The 16,779-nt window shown below is 37.2% G+C and overlaps 1 protein-coding gene across 1 annotated transcript in view; it reads left to right on the top strand.

Moving 5' to 3' along the window:
- The window catches only part of SLC15A5 (solute carrier family 15 member 5), a 93,613-nt gene that overhangs the window by 50,495 nt on the left and 26,339 nt on the right, over positions 1–16,779 (top strand). The window contains 3 exon segments of the mRNA XM_068562113.1: positions 4,824–4,933; positions 4,935–5,013; positions 14,782–14,913. Of these exon segments, the coding sequence (XP_068418214.1) occupies positions 4,824–4,933; positions 4,935–5,013; positions 14,782–14,913 (321 nt within the window).

Below are 16,779 nucleotides of genomic sequence, written 5' to 3'. Positions count from 1 at the left end.
TCTCTTATTTTCTTGGTTGGTCTAGCTAAGGGTTTTTCAATTTTGTTTATCTTTTCAAAAGAAAAAAACAACTCAGCTTTATCAATCTGTTCTATTGAATATTCTATTCTCCATTTCATTTATTTCTGCTGTAATCTTTATTATTTCTCTCTTCTGCTAACTTTAGGCTTAGTTTACTCTTCTTTTTCTAGCTCCTTGAGAGGTGAAATTTAAGAAGGTTGAAATCATTCTAAGTATCTTTTTTACCACAATGGAATAAAACTAGAAAGAATAACACAAGGAAAATGGGAACACTCACAAATATATGAAAATTAACACACTCTTGGAAAACCATTGGGTCAAAGAAGAAATCAAAGGGGAATTTTAAGTGTCTCAAGACAAATGAAAAGGAAAACACAACATGCTAAAACTTGTGGGGCACAGTAAAAGCAGTAGTAAGAGGGAAGTTTATAGTGATAAACACCTACATTAAAAAGAAAAAAGATTAAATAACCTAAGCTTACATCTCAAAAAAGGCTCACTAATATAAGCTGCAAATCACAACCACCAACTTTAATTTTAAGGCCATAGACATTCCATCTTCAGCTAAATCCATCAACAGTGGTTATTGAAAACATTTCCCCTCTATTCCCTCAACTTCATCTTCATCCACTTACTCTTAGCAAGTGATTGGCCCCTCTAAGTTGCAATCTTAAGGTCATATGGTACATATATATCCTTGAATTCACCTTTCTAGTTCTCCACATTCTCTTTCCCACCCCCAGTGGCTCCTTCCCTCTGCATACAAACATGGTCAAGCCTTCCATGTCTTATGAAACAGCTCCCTGTGATCCTGCTAACTTCTCCAGCAACTTATTTAGCTTTCTCCTTTCTTGCACACCAAACTTCCTAAAAGAATGGATGACACCATTTACACATATTTACTACCCATTGATTCTTCAAGTCCTTGCATTCTGATTCCATCACAGGAGTTCTGTTGAATTAAAAGATAACCAATAGGGCTTCCCTGGTGGCGCAGTGGTTGAGAATCTGCCTGCTAATGCAGGGGACACGGGTTCGAGCCCTGGTCTGGGAAGATCCCACATGCCACGGAGCAGCTGGGCCCGTGAGCCACAACTGCTGAGCCTGCGCGTCTGGAGCCTGTGCCCCGCAAAGGGAGGGGCCGCGATAGTGAAAGGCCCGCGCACCGCGATGAAGAGCGGTCCCCGCACCGTGATGAAGAGTGGCCCCCACTTGCCGTAACTAGAGAAAGCCCTCGCACGAACCGAAGACCCAACACAGACAAAAATAAATAAATAAATAAATAAATAAATAAATAAATAAATAAATAAAGTAGATATTAAAAAAAAAAGGTTTAAAAAAAAAAAAGATAACCAATAATCCATTTAAAAATACAGTTGACTTGCCACATGTTTTATTATCCTCTATATCTCAACATATTTAACAGTATGGTCATTTATTTATTCACGTGTGCATCCGTATGTATCTGTGTGTGAATGTATATATGTATGTTACTTACTGTGAATCAGGGCACTTTTCTTGGTAGCAAGAAATTGGTAAGAAAAACAAACTTGGTTCTTAGTTTCATGAAGCTTCCAGTAAAGTCACTGAAAAAATCATGGTACAAATGGACCCACCAAAATTATTTAAATTCAGATTGTGGTAAGTGTGGTGAATTAAATGGGTATTATAGAGAGATTAACAGGCAGGGTCTAATTTAGATTATGAAATGCACACCTGAAGGATAAATAGGCAGGTGAAGAGTAGGGGAAAATGTTTCAGAGAGAAGAACAAAGCAAGGGCTCTAAGTTGAGAAAGTTTAAGGTGGTCAAGAAAAACAAAGAAGATGGATGTGGTTGAAATGTGATCAGAGGTGAGAAAGCAGCAAGCAGTTGAAGTGCAGGGATGAGCACAGGCAAGAACATACAAGCCATGTTAAGGATTTTGGATTTCATCCTAAGGGCGTGGAAATCTATAGAAGGAAGTCAAGCAGAAGAGTAACATTGAATTTGCATTTATCTAAGATCACCGACTGTTAGGTGCTTAGTAGGTTACAGATGGGCAAAAGTGGGAACAGAAAGACCAGCTAATATGGTATTGCACACAGTCTGGTTAAAAAGGTTAATAACCTAGGTTAGAATGATAGCAGTGGCTATGGAGAGAAGCAGGTTGATTCATAATATATTCTGGAAATAATTTTCAGAGAACTTAATAATATATTTAGAGGCTGGGGGAAAGAGAAGGGACCCCAGATTTCTGCTCTGAGTACATGAAGGTACTGGAGGAGTTGAAGAAGAATGAAGGAGAAGAATTAGGGGAAAAGATAAAAAGGTCTGTTTTGAGTATCCTCTTTGAAACCTTCCCTTAGATGTGAACTATCTTTCCTTTTTTGTGATTTAAAAAAAAATTTTTTTTCATTGAAGTATAGTTGATTTACAATGTTGTGTTTGTTTCAAAGTGTAGTGACCTATCTTTCTGACTTTTCTTTCAGTGGTTTTACTTCTCTTTCTTGCCCCCAAATGCAAATATGAAGACATTGCTTAGATGTTCTCTTTCTCTCCCCAATTATCTTTCAGTTTCACTTCACCCTAAATTCCAACTCTGTGTAGATGGTTTCATAAATCTTCCTCTCTTGACTCAACCAATGTGACCCATAACTCACATTTTTGGTTGTTTTCTGACCACTTCTCTTTAGATTATCTCTTTGCGCCTCTCTCTCAACCCAAAATCAAATTTATTTTCTCCATATCTACTGTGAGTCTTATTTTTATTATTGTTACTAGCATCTCTCCAGTCCCCTAGACTCACAGTCAACATTGACATCTGCTTCCTCCTTGATCCCTGCTTCAGTTGCTATGGTTTTTATCAGTGGAATCTATTGCATCTTATGTTTCTGCCATCTATATTTCCTAGAAGTGGGACCCCTGATTGTAACTCAAAACTCCTTTATACTTTATTAGGATTATTTTTTAATTCCTTATCTTCCTACCTTCAATATCACTCCCATTCTGTCAACCAGCACACATGGCCTTTAGCGTAATCACCCTAAATTCCAATTCTAATCATTTCACTTGTGTCTAGTATCTTCAATGGTTCCATTATCTTCAGAGTAATTTCCAAATTCCTAAAAATATATTAAGTGCCTCTTATGATCTGACCCCAATCTATCTTCTCCCCTGATTCCCAAATAACTTGAGTTTCTCACCATTCTGAAAATTTTTCTGACACCCTCACAACTCTGTGCTTTTGCTCAGGCCATTTGTACTGCCTTCACCTCCTACTGAAACCCTTCTTTCTTTCAAGCATGAAATGATTTATCTCACTTCTCCAGCTAGAAGTAAATTCTTCTTATAGAATTGAATATGAGTCTGCAATGACTGAAAACAAATATTTTTTATCTTACACCCCCCAACTGCCCTAGCAAACTCCTTTACATATAGCAGTAACAGAGTAAATGTTAAATTGAATTGACATTTTAGGTCTCTTTCTGGTGAGTCTTAATGTGCCAAGTAATCTAGATAAATCCTGTGATGAATTTTATCTTAAAGGTAGATAATATTAAAATTCCTTTTTTAAATATGAACTGTTAACAGAACCAAAATCTCTACTTCAATATGAATGGGCCTTCATGGAACCTAATTTAAAGTAATAATAAATTTTTAAATTCCTCAAATTTTCTGTTATTCAGATTTCCTCCTTTTTTACACCTTCTATTTCTTGAGGTCTCAGTAAAGAGCAGATTTTATGGATACATTTAAATGCTGAGATACAATCAAAAAATTTACCTACCAGTTTCTCTATCAACCAAAACAGACACTAAGCTATTTAAACATTAGATTGATTTTTCTGAAGTGAAAGCTTTGCCTTATCTGAAATTTTATGCAAGTTAGCAAAAGGCGACTATCTCTAAATTTCAAGTAAATTCCATCAAGCTAAAGTTTGCCTCTGCTCTAACAATGGGATTAAGTCCAGTAATATGAATGATAAATTGAGAAATGGAATGGTTGCAGTAGATATAAACTGTAACAAAATTGTAACAAAATCGTTACTCATTTTCAACCAAAATTTCCCAGATAATTCCTTAAAAGTAAAAGAGAAAAGTTGAACCACTATCTGAATAATTGCTTCCATTTATATTTGTTTCCTAGTTAATTAACCTTTAATATTTTTTTCCTAAGCAAAAGTTTCTAGTCTTTAATTCTGTAATAGCTGCTTTACTTTTTCTGAAAAGATTAGAGAAATGTCAGAAAACTGAGGACTGATAATGCTTACAGGTTATTTCAAAACTGTTTCAATAACAATTAAAATCTTATAAAGAGATCATTTTATTTAAAATTTTCCCAAATCATTTTTGATTCAGATGTATCTAAAAAAGTTATCAGAATAATATAACTTATCTGAGGATAAAAGTTCAGAACCATTGCTTTAGCTTCAATAATAATTGCTACTAATTGCTACCAGGAACCGTTACAATAATAACCGTACATTGTCTTTAAATCTCATAGCCATCCTACAAAGTAAGTGCCTTTAACCGCATCTTAGAGCTGAGGAAAGAGATAATGAGGTTAAATAACTGAGGCCGTGTAACCAGTAAGTCAGGAAATAGGGAACTAATGTAGCCATTTCTGAGAGACCAGAGCCTGAGCACAGGAAAATCACACAACACAGTTAGCTGGCATCTGGATATCCCCAGAACAACAGCAAAAACAACAGATGCTGAGGATACATCCTCTACTGTCCATGTGTAAGAAATGCTATAGCCTATTACACTGATTTGGGGGCTCTTTTAAATTTTTTTTTTCTTTTTCATTCTTTTTCTTTAGTTGCTGGCAATCTTTCTGCTGCATTGTCCGTGATGGTAGCTGGCTTCTTTGAAATACACAGAAAGCACTTCCATCCAATCGAGCAGCCTCTTTCAGGCAAAGATGTCACCTGTTTCCTCCATGCCCTGTTTCCACCTGGTTCTTCAATAAGTTTTACTTGGAGTGGGTGAAACTCTGGTCAACCCAGCCTGTGAGTAACAATTTTTTCACCACCTGTTAGAACATACTGAGTCTTCGCACAGAACACATCACCTCAAGCAGCTGGAGATCTAGTGCCACCCTGGAGATTTCCTGCAATGCTTCAGAACAAGCCTATGCATCACCCTCATTTTTAAAAAATGTATAATTACTCTTCCTTCCTTTACTACATACAGACTATGATTAATTCTACCTGAATATAGATAGAATGGAACAGAAGATTTACTCACCTGGTTAAAGGCAGTAATCATTTGGTCAGATACACGACAGGAGGAAAAAACTTTGCTAAAATCTAGAAGACACAGCTGATATATGCAGATGCAAACTCTCCTCTTCTCCCTTCCCTCTTCCCACCCCGCTCCCTCTCATTCATAGATAAACTCACATATATACTCCCTCCAAAAATGACATTTCTAATGTACTTTGAGAGTATATAAGCATGCAAATGCAATGAAAATTTGAGTCAATTTTCCAGACAACTCAATGTCTTTAAATTAAATCACACTAAATTAAGTGGGATCACTAGTGTTTCATAAGACAGGTTCAAAGTAACTTTATTAAAAATCAAGCATTTTCTGGCATATCTAGATGGCTGATATTAATTAAACTAGCCACTTTAAAATTCATCAAAATATTTCTGTGACTTCTTGCACAGAAATATGTGTGTGTGTGTGTGTGTGAGTGTGTGTGTGTATTTATCAGTGTGATCTATTGCATCCTATATTTCTATCTTCCTTATAGCTCCCTGTATGGGGAATCCTGATTGTAACTCAAGCACCAATTATACTTTACCAAGATTATTTTTATAACTTCCTAACTCTTCCTACCTTTAACATCTCTCCTGTTCTAGCTACTCAATTCACAACCTTTTGAGTAATTATCCTAAATGACAATTCTAACCATTTCACTTGTTTAAAATCTTCAATGATTCTATTATCTTCAGTTATTCTTAAATTCCTTAAAGAACTATATATTTTATATATATACATGCACACATACACATACATATATATGATACTGAGGCAGTTCTTTGAAAAAAGTCAAAATAAAATTGTGTCATTACAGTCATATATGTGTTAGACTTCTTTTTTATACTTTTAAATCATTTCATTCCACATGAAATAAAAGGTTTTATGAGCTTCTAAAATGTGGCTATCACTGTTTAACACTACAAGGAATACAAAAGAAGTATAAAAGAATGCCACCACACAAATATTTGTGACTTCCCTGATGTTTCCAGAAAATTGTTGGAAGTAGTCAGCCAGAATTTTATAGGCTAGATGTGAAGAAAGGTAATGTATGAAGGTGATGAGTGAATACAGTCAGGAAATCCCCAATCAGCTAAGCAATTGTGGTTCAACACACAAAAGCCAGAGAGACACTTACAACCATGGACTTAAAAAGGCAGATCATATAGTATAAATCATTTAGTCCACCCATCCCTGATTTACCCATCTGGAAACTGAGGTCAAACTAAGTCAACTGACTTATCCTCTATAGAGCTCATGGGGTAGGGACCAGAAGACTTTGTTTTGATTTACAGCTTTGTCACTTACTACATATGTGACCTTAAAAATTCATTTAACCACTAAGCTTCACCTTTTAGATCTTTAAAATGGAAATAATTATAATTCTTCCTTATAGCACAGCATCAGTGTAACAGTCAATGGGAATGAAGCCTACTTCTTGAGAATTAAATGACATAAAATGTGAAAGGGTGTTTTGAACTGTAAAATCAAGAATCATTCTTCTGGAAGGCAGTACAGCATAGCTGTTAATATCTATGGTCTTAAAGTCAGGCAGATCTGAATTCAAACCCACTTCAGCCACTGACTGGTTGTGTGACCTTGAAAAAATTATTCTGCATTTCTGAGCCTTTCTCATCATCTATAAAATGGGGAAGGGATATTGTAAGGACCAAGTGAAATATTTCACATAGAGGAAAAAAGCAGAGTGTCGAATATATAGACAGCACTCAGTATTAGCAGCAGTAATGTGTGCTATTATTGTTACTATCTTTCACATAAATTAATAGTCCAAGACTCAGGGCTAAAGCACAGATGTCCGGCTTATAACTCTTTCTACCACACCTTCCACAATGTGAGCACGAGGAGACCTGGGAAAGTGAGCAGAATCGTGTCTTTCTCACCAGTCATCCTGGGTCCCTTTCTTCTCCTTACTTCTCACCTCCAATCCAACAGCAAGTCTTTGTCTTTACTCTGAAATATAATCTAAATCTGGCCCTGTCTCCAAATGAATTGATCTATGAAACACAAACAGACCCAGAGACCTAGAGAACAGATTTGTGGTTGCCGGGGGGGAGGGGGTGGGGGAGGGACGGACTGGAAGTTTGGGGTTAGCAGATACAAATTATTACATATAGGATGGATACACAACAAGGTCCTACTGTATAGCACAGGCAACTATATTCAATATCCTGAGATAAACCATAATGGAAAAAAAACCATTAAAAAATGTCTTTATATGTATAACTGAATAAACTTTGCTGTACGGCAGAAATTAATACAACATTGTAAATCAACTGTACTTCACTAAAAATAAAATTTTAAAACATGAAAAAATGACAAATCAATCTGGCTCTGTCTCACTATCTCCTTTGCTATCCACCTGGTCTCTAACCCCAATTCTTTTTTTTTTTTTGGCCACGCTACAAGGCATGCAAGTTCTTCCCCAACCAGGGATTGAACCCATCCCCCCTGCATTGGGAGCATGGAGTCTTAACCACTGGACCGCCAGGGAAGTCCTCTAATCCCAATTCTTTCTGAGCCTCCTAACTTGTCTCCCTGCTTCCTCTCCTGCCTGAGCCCATTCTCTTAACAGCTATCCTGCTCTTTCTAAAACATCAGTCCTATCGTTCCCCTGCTTAAAATTCCACAATAGGAATTTGGAGATAAATTCCTTAAATGGTGAGTAAGACTCCACATGATTCAGCCTCCGTGTACTGCTCCAACCACATTCTATAATATTCTTTCCCCTGACCGCTTCACTAGAAATTTGGTGATCTTCATTCTGTGTTTCTAAGGTGTCAAACTTATTTTTGCCCCAAGGCCTTTGAACTTCTTCTCTCTGTCTAGAATCTCTTTTCTTTCCTCTTCAAGCAGCTGGCTTCTCCTCATTATTGAGTTTTCTCAAAGATCATCTCGTCAGAGAGGATTCCCTGGTCATCCCATCATTTTCCAGTCCATTACCCTGTTCCATTTTTTTAAAATAACACTTGTGAGAATCAAAAATTTTCTTATTTATAAGTGTATGTTTATTGCCTGCCTCTCACCATGAGAATGTACAGTCTTGAAGTACATTTTCTGATCTTTCTTGTTCATCTATGTATTCTTCTGTGTTCTTCCCTCCTGAAAAGTACACATACATGGTAGGTGATAAATAAGTATATTTTGACTGAATAAACTAATGAATGAATGAACTCTATAGCCATTTCTATTTGAGTATAATAAAAATATATTATTCAAATTACTGACAGTGTCCTACATTGTTAGCACTGAGAAAGCAACCACAGTGGATCACTACCCAAATTTCAGTGGACATTTTTTACCCCACTAAAAGTCATGTTGAACATTGAAGATGATCTGCAAGAAAAAAAAAATAGAAAACACTTCAAATTATGTCTTAATCATGGCAGTGTATACCCCAGCTATCTCATAACTTGTTTTTGTTTATTCAAATAATACTGTGTGGGTGTCTACAATATGCCTGACACTGCTCTAGGAACTTAAGACACATCAGCTTAAAAAAAAGAAAGAAAGAAAATATTTCTGCCATTGTAGAACTTATATTCTACCAAGGGGAGAAAGGTAATACACAATAAATGTAATAAATAAATCATAGAGCATGTTAGAAGTTGATGAGTGCTAAAGAAGAAAAGATAGAAAAGGAAAAGGGGGATCAGAAATGCCAAGTAGGGAGGGAGCAGGTTGCAGCATTAAGAGATTGGTCAGGATAGACCCCAGTGAGAGGTGACATTTAAGCAGAGACTTGAAAGAGTTGAGGGAGTCATCCACATGGATATATGTAAAGAACATCATTGCTGGAAAAGCAGTCAGTAAATGCAAAGATGGGAGGTGTGTCTGGCAAGAAAGTGCAAGGGGTCTCATGCAGTTGGAGGAGTGAGGAAGAGAGAAACTGGTAAGAAATGAGTCAAAGTGGCCATTGTAAAGACTACAACTTGGGCTCTGAGTGACAGGGGAAAAGGAGTGACATGATATTACTCACACTTAAAAAAAAACAAAACCCTCTCTCTGCTGTAGAGAATATACTATAGTTAGGAAAAGGATAGATGCATGGAGGTAATAATCTAAGGAAGACAAATGAGTGTCTCAGAACAGGAAGAAGCAGTATAGGTAGTGAGAAATAGTCAAAGTTCAGTCATATTTGAAGACAGACCACTAGAGTGAGAGAGAAAGAGGGGAGTTAGTGATGACATCAAAGTTGTTGACCCGAGCAATTGGAAGGATGGAGTTGACATCTATAGAGAGATAACAGGCTACCGGTGGAGCAAGCTTTGAGGAGAAGATCACAAGTTTCATGTTGGACGTGTTGAGGATGAGCTGCCAAACAGAGATATGAAATAGGGCATTGGATATCCAAGCCTATGATTTGGTACTGAAGTAGGGGACAGATGCAATTTGACAGTCATAAGCATTTCAGTGGTATTTAAAGTAATGGGACTAGTTGAGATCACCAAGGGAGTCAGGGTACATACGAAGTCGGTGTAGACAGAGAAGAGGATTCAAGAACTGAGAGCCCTGAGGCACTCCATTATGAAGGCATTCAGGAGAAGATGAGAAATTTGCAAAGGAGATAGAAAAGAACCTGAGAAAAGAAGAAAATCAAGAATGCAACATCTTAGAAGTCAAGTGAAGAAAAGGTATCCAGGAGGAGGGAATGATCAACCGTGTCAAATGCTGCTGATGGATCAAACAAGCTGAGGACTAAGAATTGACTATTGGATTAAACAATCTGTGGGTTATGGGTGATTTTGGCAAGAGCTTTTTGTATGCCCAGAATGGGAACGTTCAAAAGCCTGACCAGAATAAGTTTAAGGGATAACGGGACAAGAGGAATTGGAGACGATTCATTTGAAAAACTTTGCTACAAAGGGAAACAGAGAAATGAAATAGTAGCTGACAAAAGAATGGGGTTAAGAAAGGGTTTTTTATTTGTATTGCTTTTAAGGAAGAAAAATGATGGCATCACAGATTACTCTGGTGGGAATGATTCAACAGAGAAGGAAAGTTGATGGTGTCAGGAAAATACAAGTTGAGAATTTGGCTTAGATAGTAGCAAGCATAGTTCATCAATGGGGACAGTGTGGAAGCCAGAGTGTATGGATGCAGAAACTCACGGGTAGGTAAATATGGTGTGGAGATTCTATGGGAATTCTCTTCCAGCTGATTCGATATTTTTAGTGAAGTAGGATGCCAAGCCATGAGCTGAGGATGAAGGAGGACATCTTGGGGGTTGGAAGAGAGGGGAAAGGTGTGTAGTCGTTGTCTAGAACAACAGGGAGTGAAGGAACCAGGGAGATAATATAGAAGTTACCATGGAGCATAAGGAGGTCATTTGAGGTTTGTGGGCAGGAATTTACAATGGGTTGGTCAACGGGGTTATAAGGTTTTCTCCAGCCACATTAGACTGCATGGATATAGGAGCAGAGACAGCAGATAAAGAATTGTTTTGCCAATCAATTTCCAGAAAGCAAGAGACAGGCAAAGAAATGAGGGAATGTGGAAGAATATGATTCTGACAGTTGAACTTAACTCATCCAGTGGAACTTAACTTGAGTAAAAAGAGTAGTGAGAACATGAAGGGCATGAAAGAGGTGAAAATAATAAAAGGAGTAATGGAGTGGAGGCCCTGAAGGAGGACAAGCATTCTGGTGGTTGAGTAGTCAAGAGTAAGCTGGGAAGATGGAAGGTGGTAGCCAGAGGGGAAGGCACAAAGTTGAGATTATGGAATGGTGACAAGTATTACTCTAGGGCATGGGTTGGCAAACTTTTTCTTAAAAGTGTCAGATAGTAAATGGTTAGGTTTTACACTCTACTCTCTGTTACAACTACTCAACTCTGTCATTGTGGTGTATAAGCAATCGGAGATAATATACAGTGAATGGGTGTGGCTATGTTCCAATAAAACTTTATTTATAAATAGGTGGCAGGCTGGACCTTACCTGACTGTAGTTCAACAAGCCTGGTCTGGGGTGCAACATTCAGGATGTGACCATGGGTGTGAGTGGCTGATGTCAAGTGGAGGACAAGGACATTGGAAAGGAGGTCAAGGAACTGGGAAACAAAGAGGTGGCAGGATGGAAGGTCGGGAGGATGATCTATATGTATGTGTGTGTTAAAATTGCCGAGAATTAAGGCAGAAGTGGAACTGGAGAGCGTGACCATTAGAGGGGAGCTGATGACTTTGAAAAACAGAGGAAAACGTCTTAGAGATTGGTGGCTGACAGCACAAAAGAGAAATATTAGGTGATATAACTGGGTAACATGAGATTCAAAGCTGAAGCTTTTTAGGGATGAGGAAGGAAAAATGACCTGAAAATGGAAATAGTATAAAGTTCCATTTTCTAGGTCTGTGGTGCTTCTCCACATGTTCAAAATAACCCCTCACCAAATGCAATAAACACATTTTAACTGTTTAAGAACAACTGGAGTAAAAGAAATTTCCAGCAACGAGTCCCTAGTACCAGGTCCCTCAGGAAGGCAGTTCTGGTCCTATAGTTTGTAGATTCCGCATATGCTGTGATGGGGCATCTTGGCAAAACACTAATCACCCTCCACCTGGAGACACATTTCAGCTCTCTTTGGCAAGAAGACCAGCTTTCCCGTACACTGAATATTTTTTTACAGTGTCTTCACAGTAAAATGAGAATTTTAGAATAGTGGCAGACTTGTTGATCATATCTATACTACAACATGCCAAAAGAAGTATCATGGAGCCTTAAAAATCAAGCTGATGATCACCAAAGTGGAAAAAGATCAGAACATGCAAGTAGACGCCTGGAATTGGAGATCGGAGGACTTGAGGTGCTAAGTCCTATAAAAGGGAACCGGAGGCTTTCAAAACGATGAAAATGACACCAAAGAGAGATTCACCAGCAGGCAGAGAGCTGGCAAAGTGTGTTCATGAATTATATACCGCACCAGAAGTTCTAGCAAGAGAAAAGCACAGGATTAATAATTAACTAGCAAAGTAATAATGGGCTTGTAGAGTTTCTGCTTTTTCTCAGTGAAAGAAATCGGCCTACTTCGTCTTTCTGCCCATTGTTTGTCTCCTCATATTTATAAAGAGGAAAGTTCATAAGCCACATCCTTTTTATAACCATGAATCATTTCTTCCCAAAGCCTCTTCAGCATTTTCCTCCTACTCTCCTTTGGATCTTCCTGAACAAACCTTGCGAGCTTGGCCTCGGGCTCCTGCTGGTGGTTTGCACTGCACAAGAGAGCTCTGGTACCCACGGCCTCCTGGTGACGATATTTGAAGCCCTTCTTCACAGTATTTTTTTTTTTTTAAACTGATTGGAAATTGAATGCAAACTAAGACCACTTGACTGTTACTGAAATGAATAGACCAGTTTGCTTTTTTTTTTTTTAAAGAAATTCACGTTCTTTTATTTATTTATTTATTTATTTATGACTGTGTTGAGTCTTCGTTTCCGTGCGAGGGCTTTCTCTAGTTGCAGCAAGTGGGGACCACTCTTCATCGCGGTGCGCGGGCCTCTCACTGTTGCGGCCTCTCTTGTTGCGGAGCACAGGCTCCAGACGCGCAGGCTCAGTAATTGTGGCTCACGGGCCCAGTTGCTCCGTGGCATGTGGGATCTTCCCAGACCAGGGCTCGAACCCGTGTCCCCTGCATTGGCAGGCAGATTCTCAACCACTGCGCCACCAGGGAAGCCCCTTCACAGTATTTTATTTCTCACCATCATTACCTTCATCTCCAGTAACTATTTGTGGTATTAAGTGCCCAGTGAGCACCGCCCTTAGTATTGTGCATATCTCTGCTTTCTGCCCTCCCAGAGCTTAAAATCCAGGAAAGATGTACTGATGCTTTTTCCCACCCTCAGCCCCAGCACTCAGCACATCTGGGGCACAGAGCCTCCTTTAAATGTTTATCAAATGATAAATAAAAACACATGAAGAACACACAGAAAGCAAAACAGAAATGTTCAATGAATACAGGAAGGAACATGAATACATTGACATTAGGTGTTAGTAAGTTCATTTAAAAGTGCTGGACAAATGCAGAGTTTTACTGAGGTAAAAGTACAGAGAAATCAGGGGTGAAGTCTTCCTGAGAGGGAAGGGAGAAGGTAATAAAATCTCATTCTTCTTAGAGAGAGGGAAACTAAAAGTTTAGTATATCGGTTTTCTATCACCACATTTCTTTTTTAAAAGAACTTTAGTGTTTATTTACTAGCTCTCACGGTAGAAAAATTTGCAAAGTTCAAAAGAGTAAAAATCCAATAATTCAGCCAGTCAAAGCTAAAACTGTTCATGTTATTTAATGTGTTTACTTACAATATTTTGCCACTCATATACAAAAGAGAGAGATGAGTACAATAAACTCCCATGTATTCATGTTCCAGCTTCAATAATCTTCCACACATGGCCAAACTTGTCTCATTTGTACCTTCATTCACATACTTTCTTCCTCTTTGTGGTATAATTATGAAGCAAATCGCAGATATCATATCATAATAAATACTATAAATATTTTAGCTTTATCCCTTAGATTGCCATGCATATTTTAACACAGTTATGTTGATATGGAATGTACAAAATTATATATACTTATTTCATTTATTTCTGATATTGAAAAAATTATTTTTAAGCGAAAATTTAAAAAAACTTTGCTCCGTGATTTTCGTTCAACCTCTTACCACCATTATTACTATTACTCCAACGATGACTTGGGGGGAAAAAGATAACCATTTTGGAGACCCGATGCTTAAGCTATTGTCTCTCCTTAAATGGTATAATTTAAATGCATATAAAGGGCTTTGCACAGTGCCTTACACAAGTAGTTAGGGGCTATTTGATTTGGTAAAATTAATACTGTTAAAAATAGCTAACCTTATTCAGCATTGTAATAAGCACTTTACATATATTACAGCAAGTAACAGTCACAGCACCCCAGCAAGTGAGTAATGGTCTTACTCTCATTTTATAGAGAAGAACACTGAGGCTTGGGAAGTTTAAGTAACATACCTAAAATCACAGAGGTAGTAAACAGTTGACCCGGGATTTTAGTATAAGCTTATCTAACTCCAGAGCCTATGCTGTTAACCTCCATGCTAGTTTTCTATGATAAATTCAAGATTTCTATAGGGAACCTAATGATGTATATAGAAGTACAGAATCATAGACCTTATTGATAGATTGTCATGATACTATCCAGTACGAGCCTTAGCTCAATCCAAAATTCATAAGAAATATACAAATTGAGGTGAAATTTGGGTGAATATATTGGGACACTCAACCACCAGTAATCATATTTTCCTTGTACCATTACAGCAATATATTTTGCCATTTTTTATTCCTTGTAGACATCTGTAAATTGTAACATCATAATATAGCTTACTATAGTAACTTTAACAAAGTCCAACAGAAATTTTGCCTGTTTTGGTAAACTTTCTTTGAGATATGATCAATACTAATTTGAAGAATATCTATGAAAGTATTTTAAAGAGAATGTTCTAAACTCTGACCTTTTTTCTTCTCAGTCTCTGTAATATCACACAGATTTGTTCCAAGTACCATCAGAGGAAACTTTATGAATTGTTTGACACTGTTCAATGGATTTGGTTGTTTCATGGGGGCTCTGATGGTGGAGTTGGTTTACCTCATCACAGAAGGTAAAAACAGTTTCATGGTATGCTTATATATATATTGATTCGATGACTAGAGAACTGAGAGAGAAAACGTTAAGAGAGGGGCTTTGCTAGTGTAGTCTTTTTTTAAATTGATCCACTTTTGCAATTAAGATAGAATTAAGATAGGAAATAGACTCTTGCTGTATTCATTAATTTCTAGGAATTGTTTTTCTTTTGATAGGGGGAGGTAATTACAGAATGTCACTTCTCATGAGACCCTGTCTGCTGTCTTTCTTTCGTGTATTTTAAAACAAACTGGTCCTTATATTCTTACTAGGTCTTTCAACAGGGCTGTATTCCACAATGTGTCATAGCTGGCATAGGTTACCCTCAGAAAATGTAAGTCCTGTGTAAATATAAGAGGACAGGGTATCTGGATGATCCTTTATCCAGAAATAGTGTCTGTGCAACCAAAGAGAAATTGTGAGTTGAATGACAACTGATCTTGGAAAATTTTCCCTATAGATATTTTGGTAAGGAGAAATAATCAATCTGAAAAATTCACATGCAACATAAAAAGTACTACTCTTATATGGGCTGGTAGAAAAATCAAACAGGATAACATTAAAGATTAGTTGTCACAGTGAAATGTCTTTGGCTGTTTTTTAAATCTACAGACTTGTTCTTTTATTTGTTCTGTTAATACAGCTTAAAATTTATTAAATTTGCTTGTGCTTATTTTATGGGAAATACTGCATGCCTATTCTTCTCTGCTTTCAAAAATACTTATTGTTATACTTTTAAAATAATGTAAAGAAATATTCATTTGTATTCTCTACAAATAAATTTTACTTACCTACGTTCACATTATGGAAAACATAAATTCTATGAATGAGAAACTCCTTGTAACACTAGGGTTTCCATTCAAAAATTATTTATGGAGGATCCACTCTGTTCCAATTACCATACTGGGCACTAGAAACACCATGGCAAGCAAAATAAACTTCCAAACCATCACAAAATTTCCAGGGGTGTAGGGAAGCAATAAAATTGAGTGAAGAATTAAATGATAGGTATAGTAGAGTTCTAGGGAACAAATCTACAATCCTTGATTGTTAAGATCAAACCCTGTTCTTTTCTTAGTTGACTGAGAAAGTTAAGCCAAAGTATATATTGAATACTTACCATGTGCCAGGCCCTGTGCTACATGGAATTATGTGAGATATGGTTCCAGTTTTCAAAGGGCTCAAATCCAAACTGTCACAATTAAGTGTGAACTACAGGAGTTGTTGACATCTCTGATGATTAGATTCTTTAAATGCAAACAAAGAACAAAGCACTGGTATTAGGATTTTATAAGATAACTTGGAAAATTCTTACCTATATCTCTACCTCAACATCTTAGTTGTTGAACATGTTTATTTTCTTCAACATTACTCAATGAAGATGTTTCTGAAAATTTGCTTAAAAAAAAGGTCTATAATCAAATTACATTTGACATATTCTAGAAAGACTGCAAGGTCAAACATTACTATCAGTTTACCTTTTATATAAGTCTAGATTTTTCATATACGTGCTTAAGCAAATGAACCAGAGTCTGTCCAAACTTCAAGTTAAGTTCTCCACACGGCAGTTCTCACTTTAGTCATCAGCCACAAGTTTGGAGGTCCCCAGGGCTGCCATCACTTCTGATAAGCTGGCTATAAATATGGAGATTCCCCACAGACTCCCCCTCAGAACTGATAATTTGCTAGGAAGCACAATACTTAGGATTACAGCTTTATTATAGCAAAAGAATACAAATGGGAATGTGATAAAGGGAGAGAGGCATAAAACAAGGTCTGGGAGGGTTCCAAAAGTGAAGCTTCTTTCACCCTCAGAGATGTGGTACACAACTGGCACATCAGT

Source organism: Eschrichtius robustus, chromosome 13 (genome assembly GCF_028021215.1).
Source record: "Eschrichtius robustus isolate mEscRob2 chromosome 13, mEscRob2.pri, whole genome shotgun sequence".
NCBI lineage: Eukaryota > Metazoa > Chordata > Mammalia > Artiodactyla > Eschrichtiidae > Eschrichtius > Eschrichtius robustus.
The sequence above is the reverse complement of the archived record's forward strand: the minus strand, read 5'-3'. Positions and strand labels throughout refer to the sequence as shown.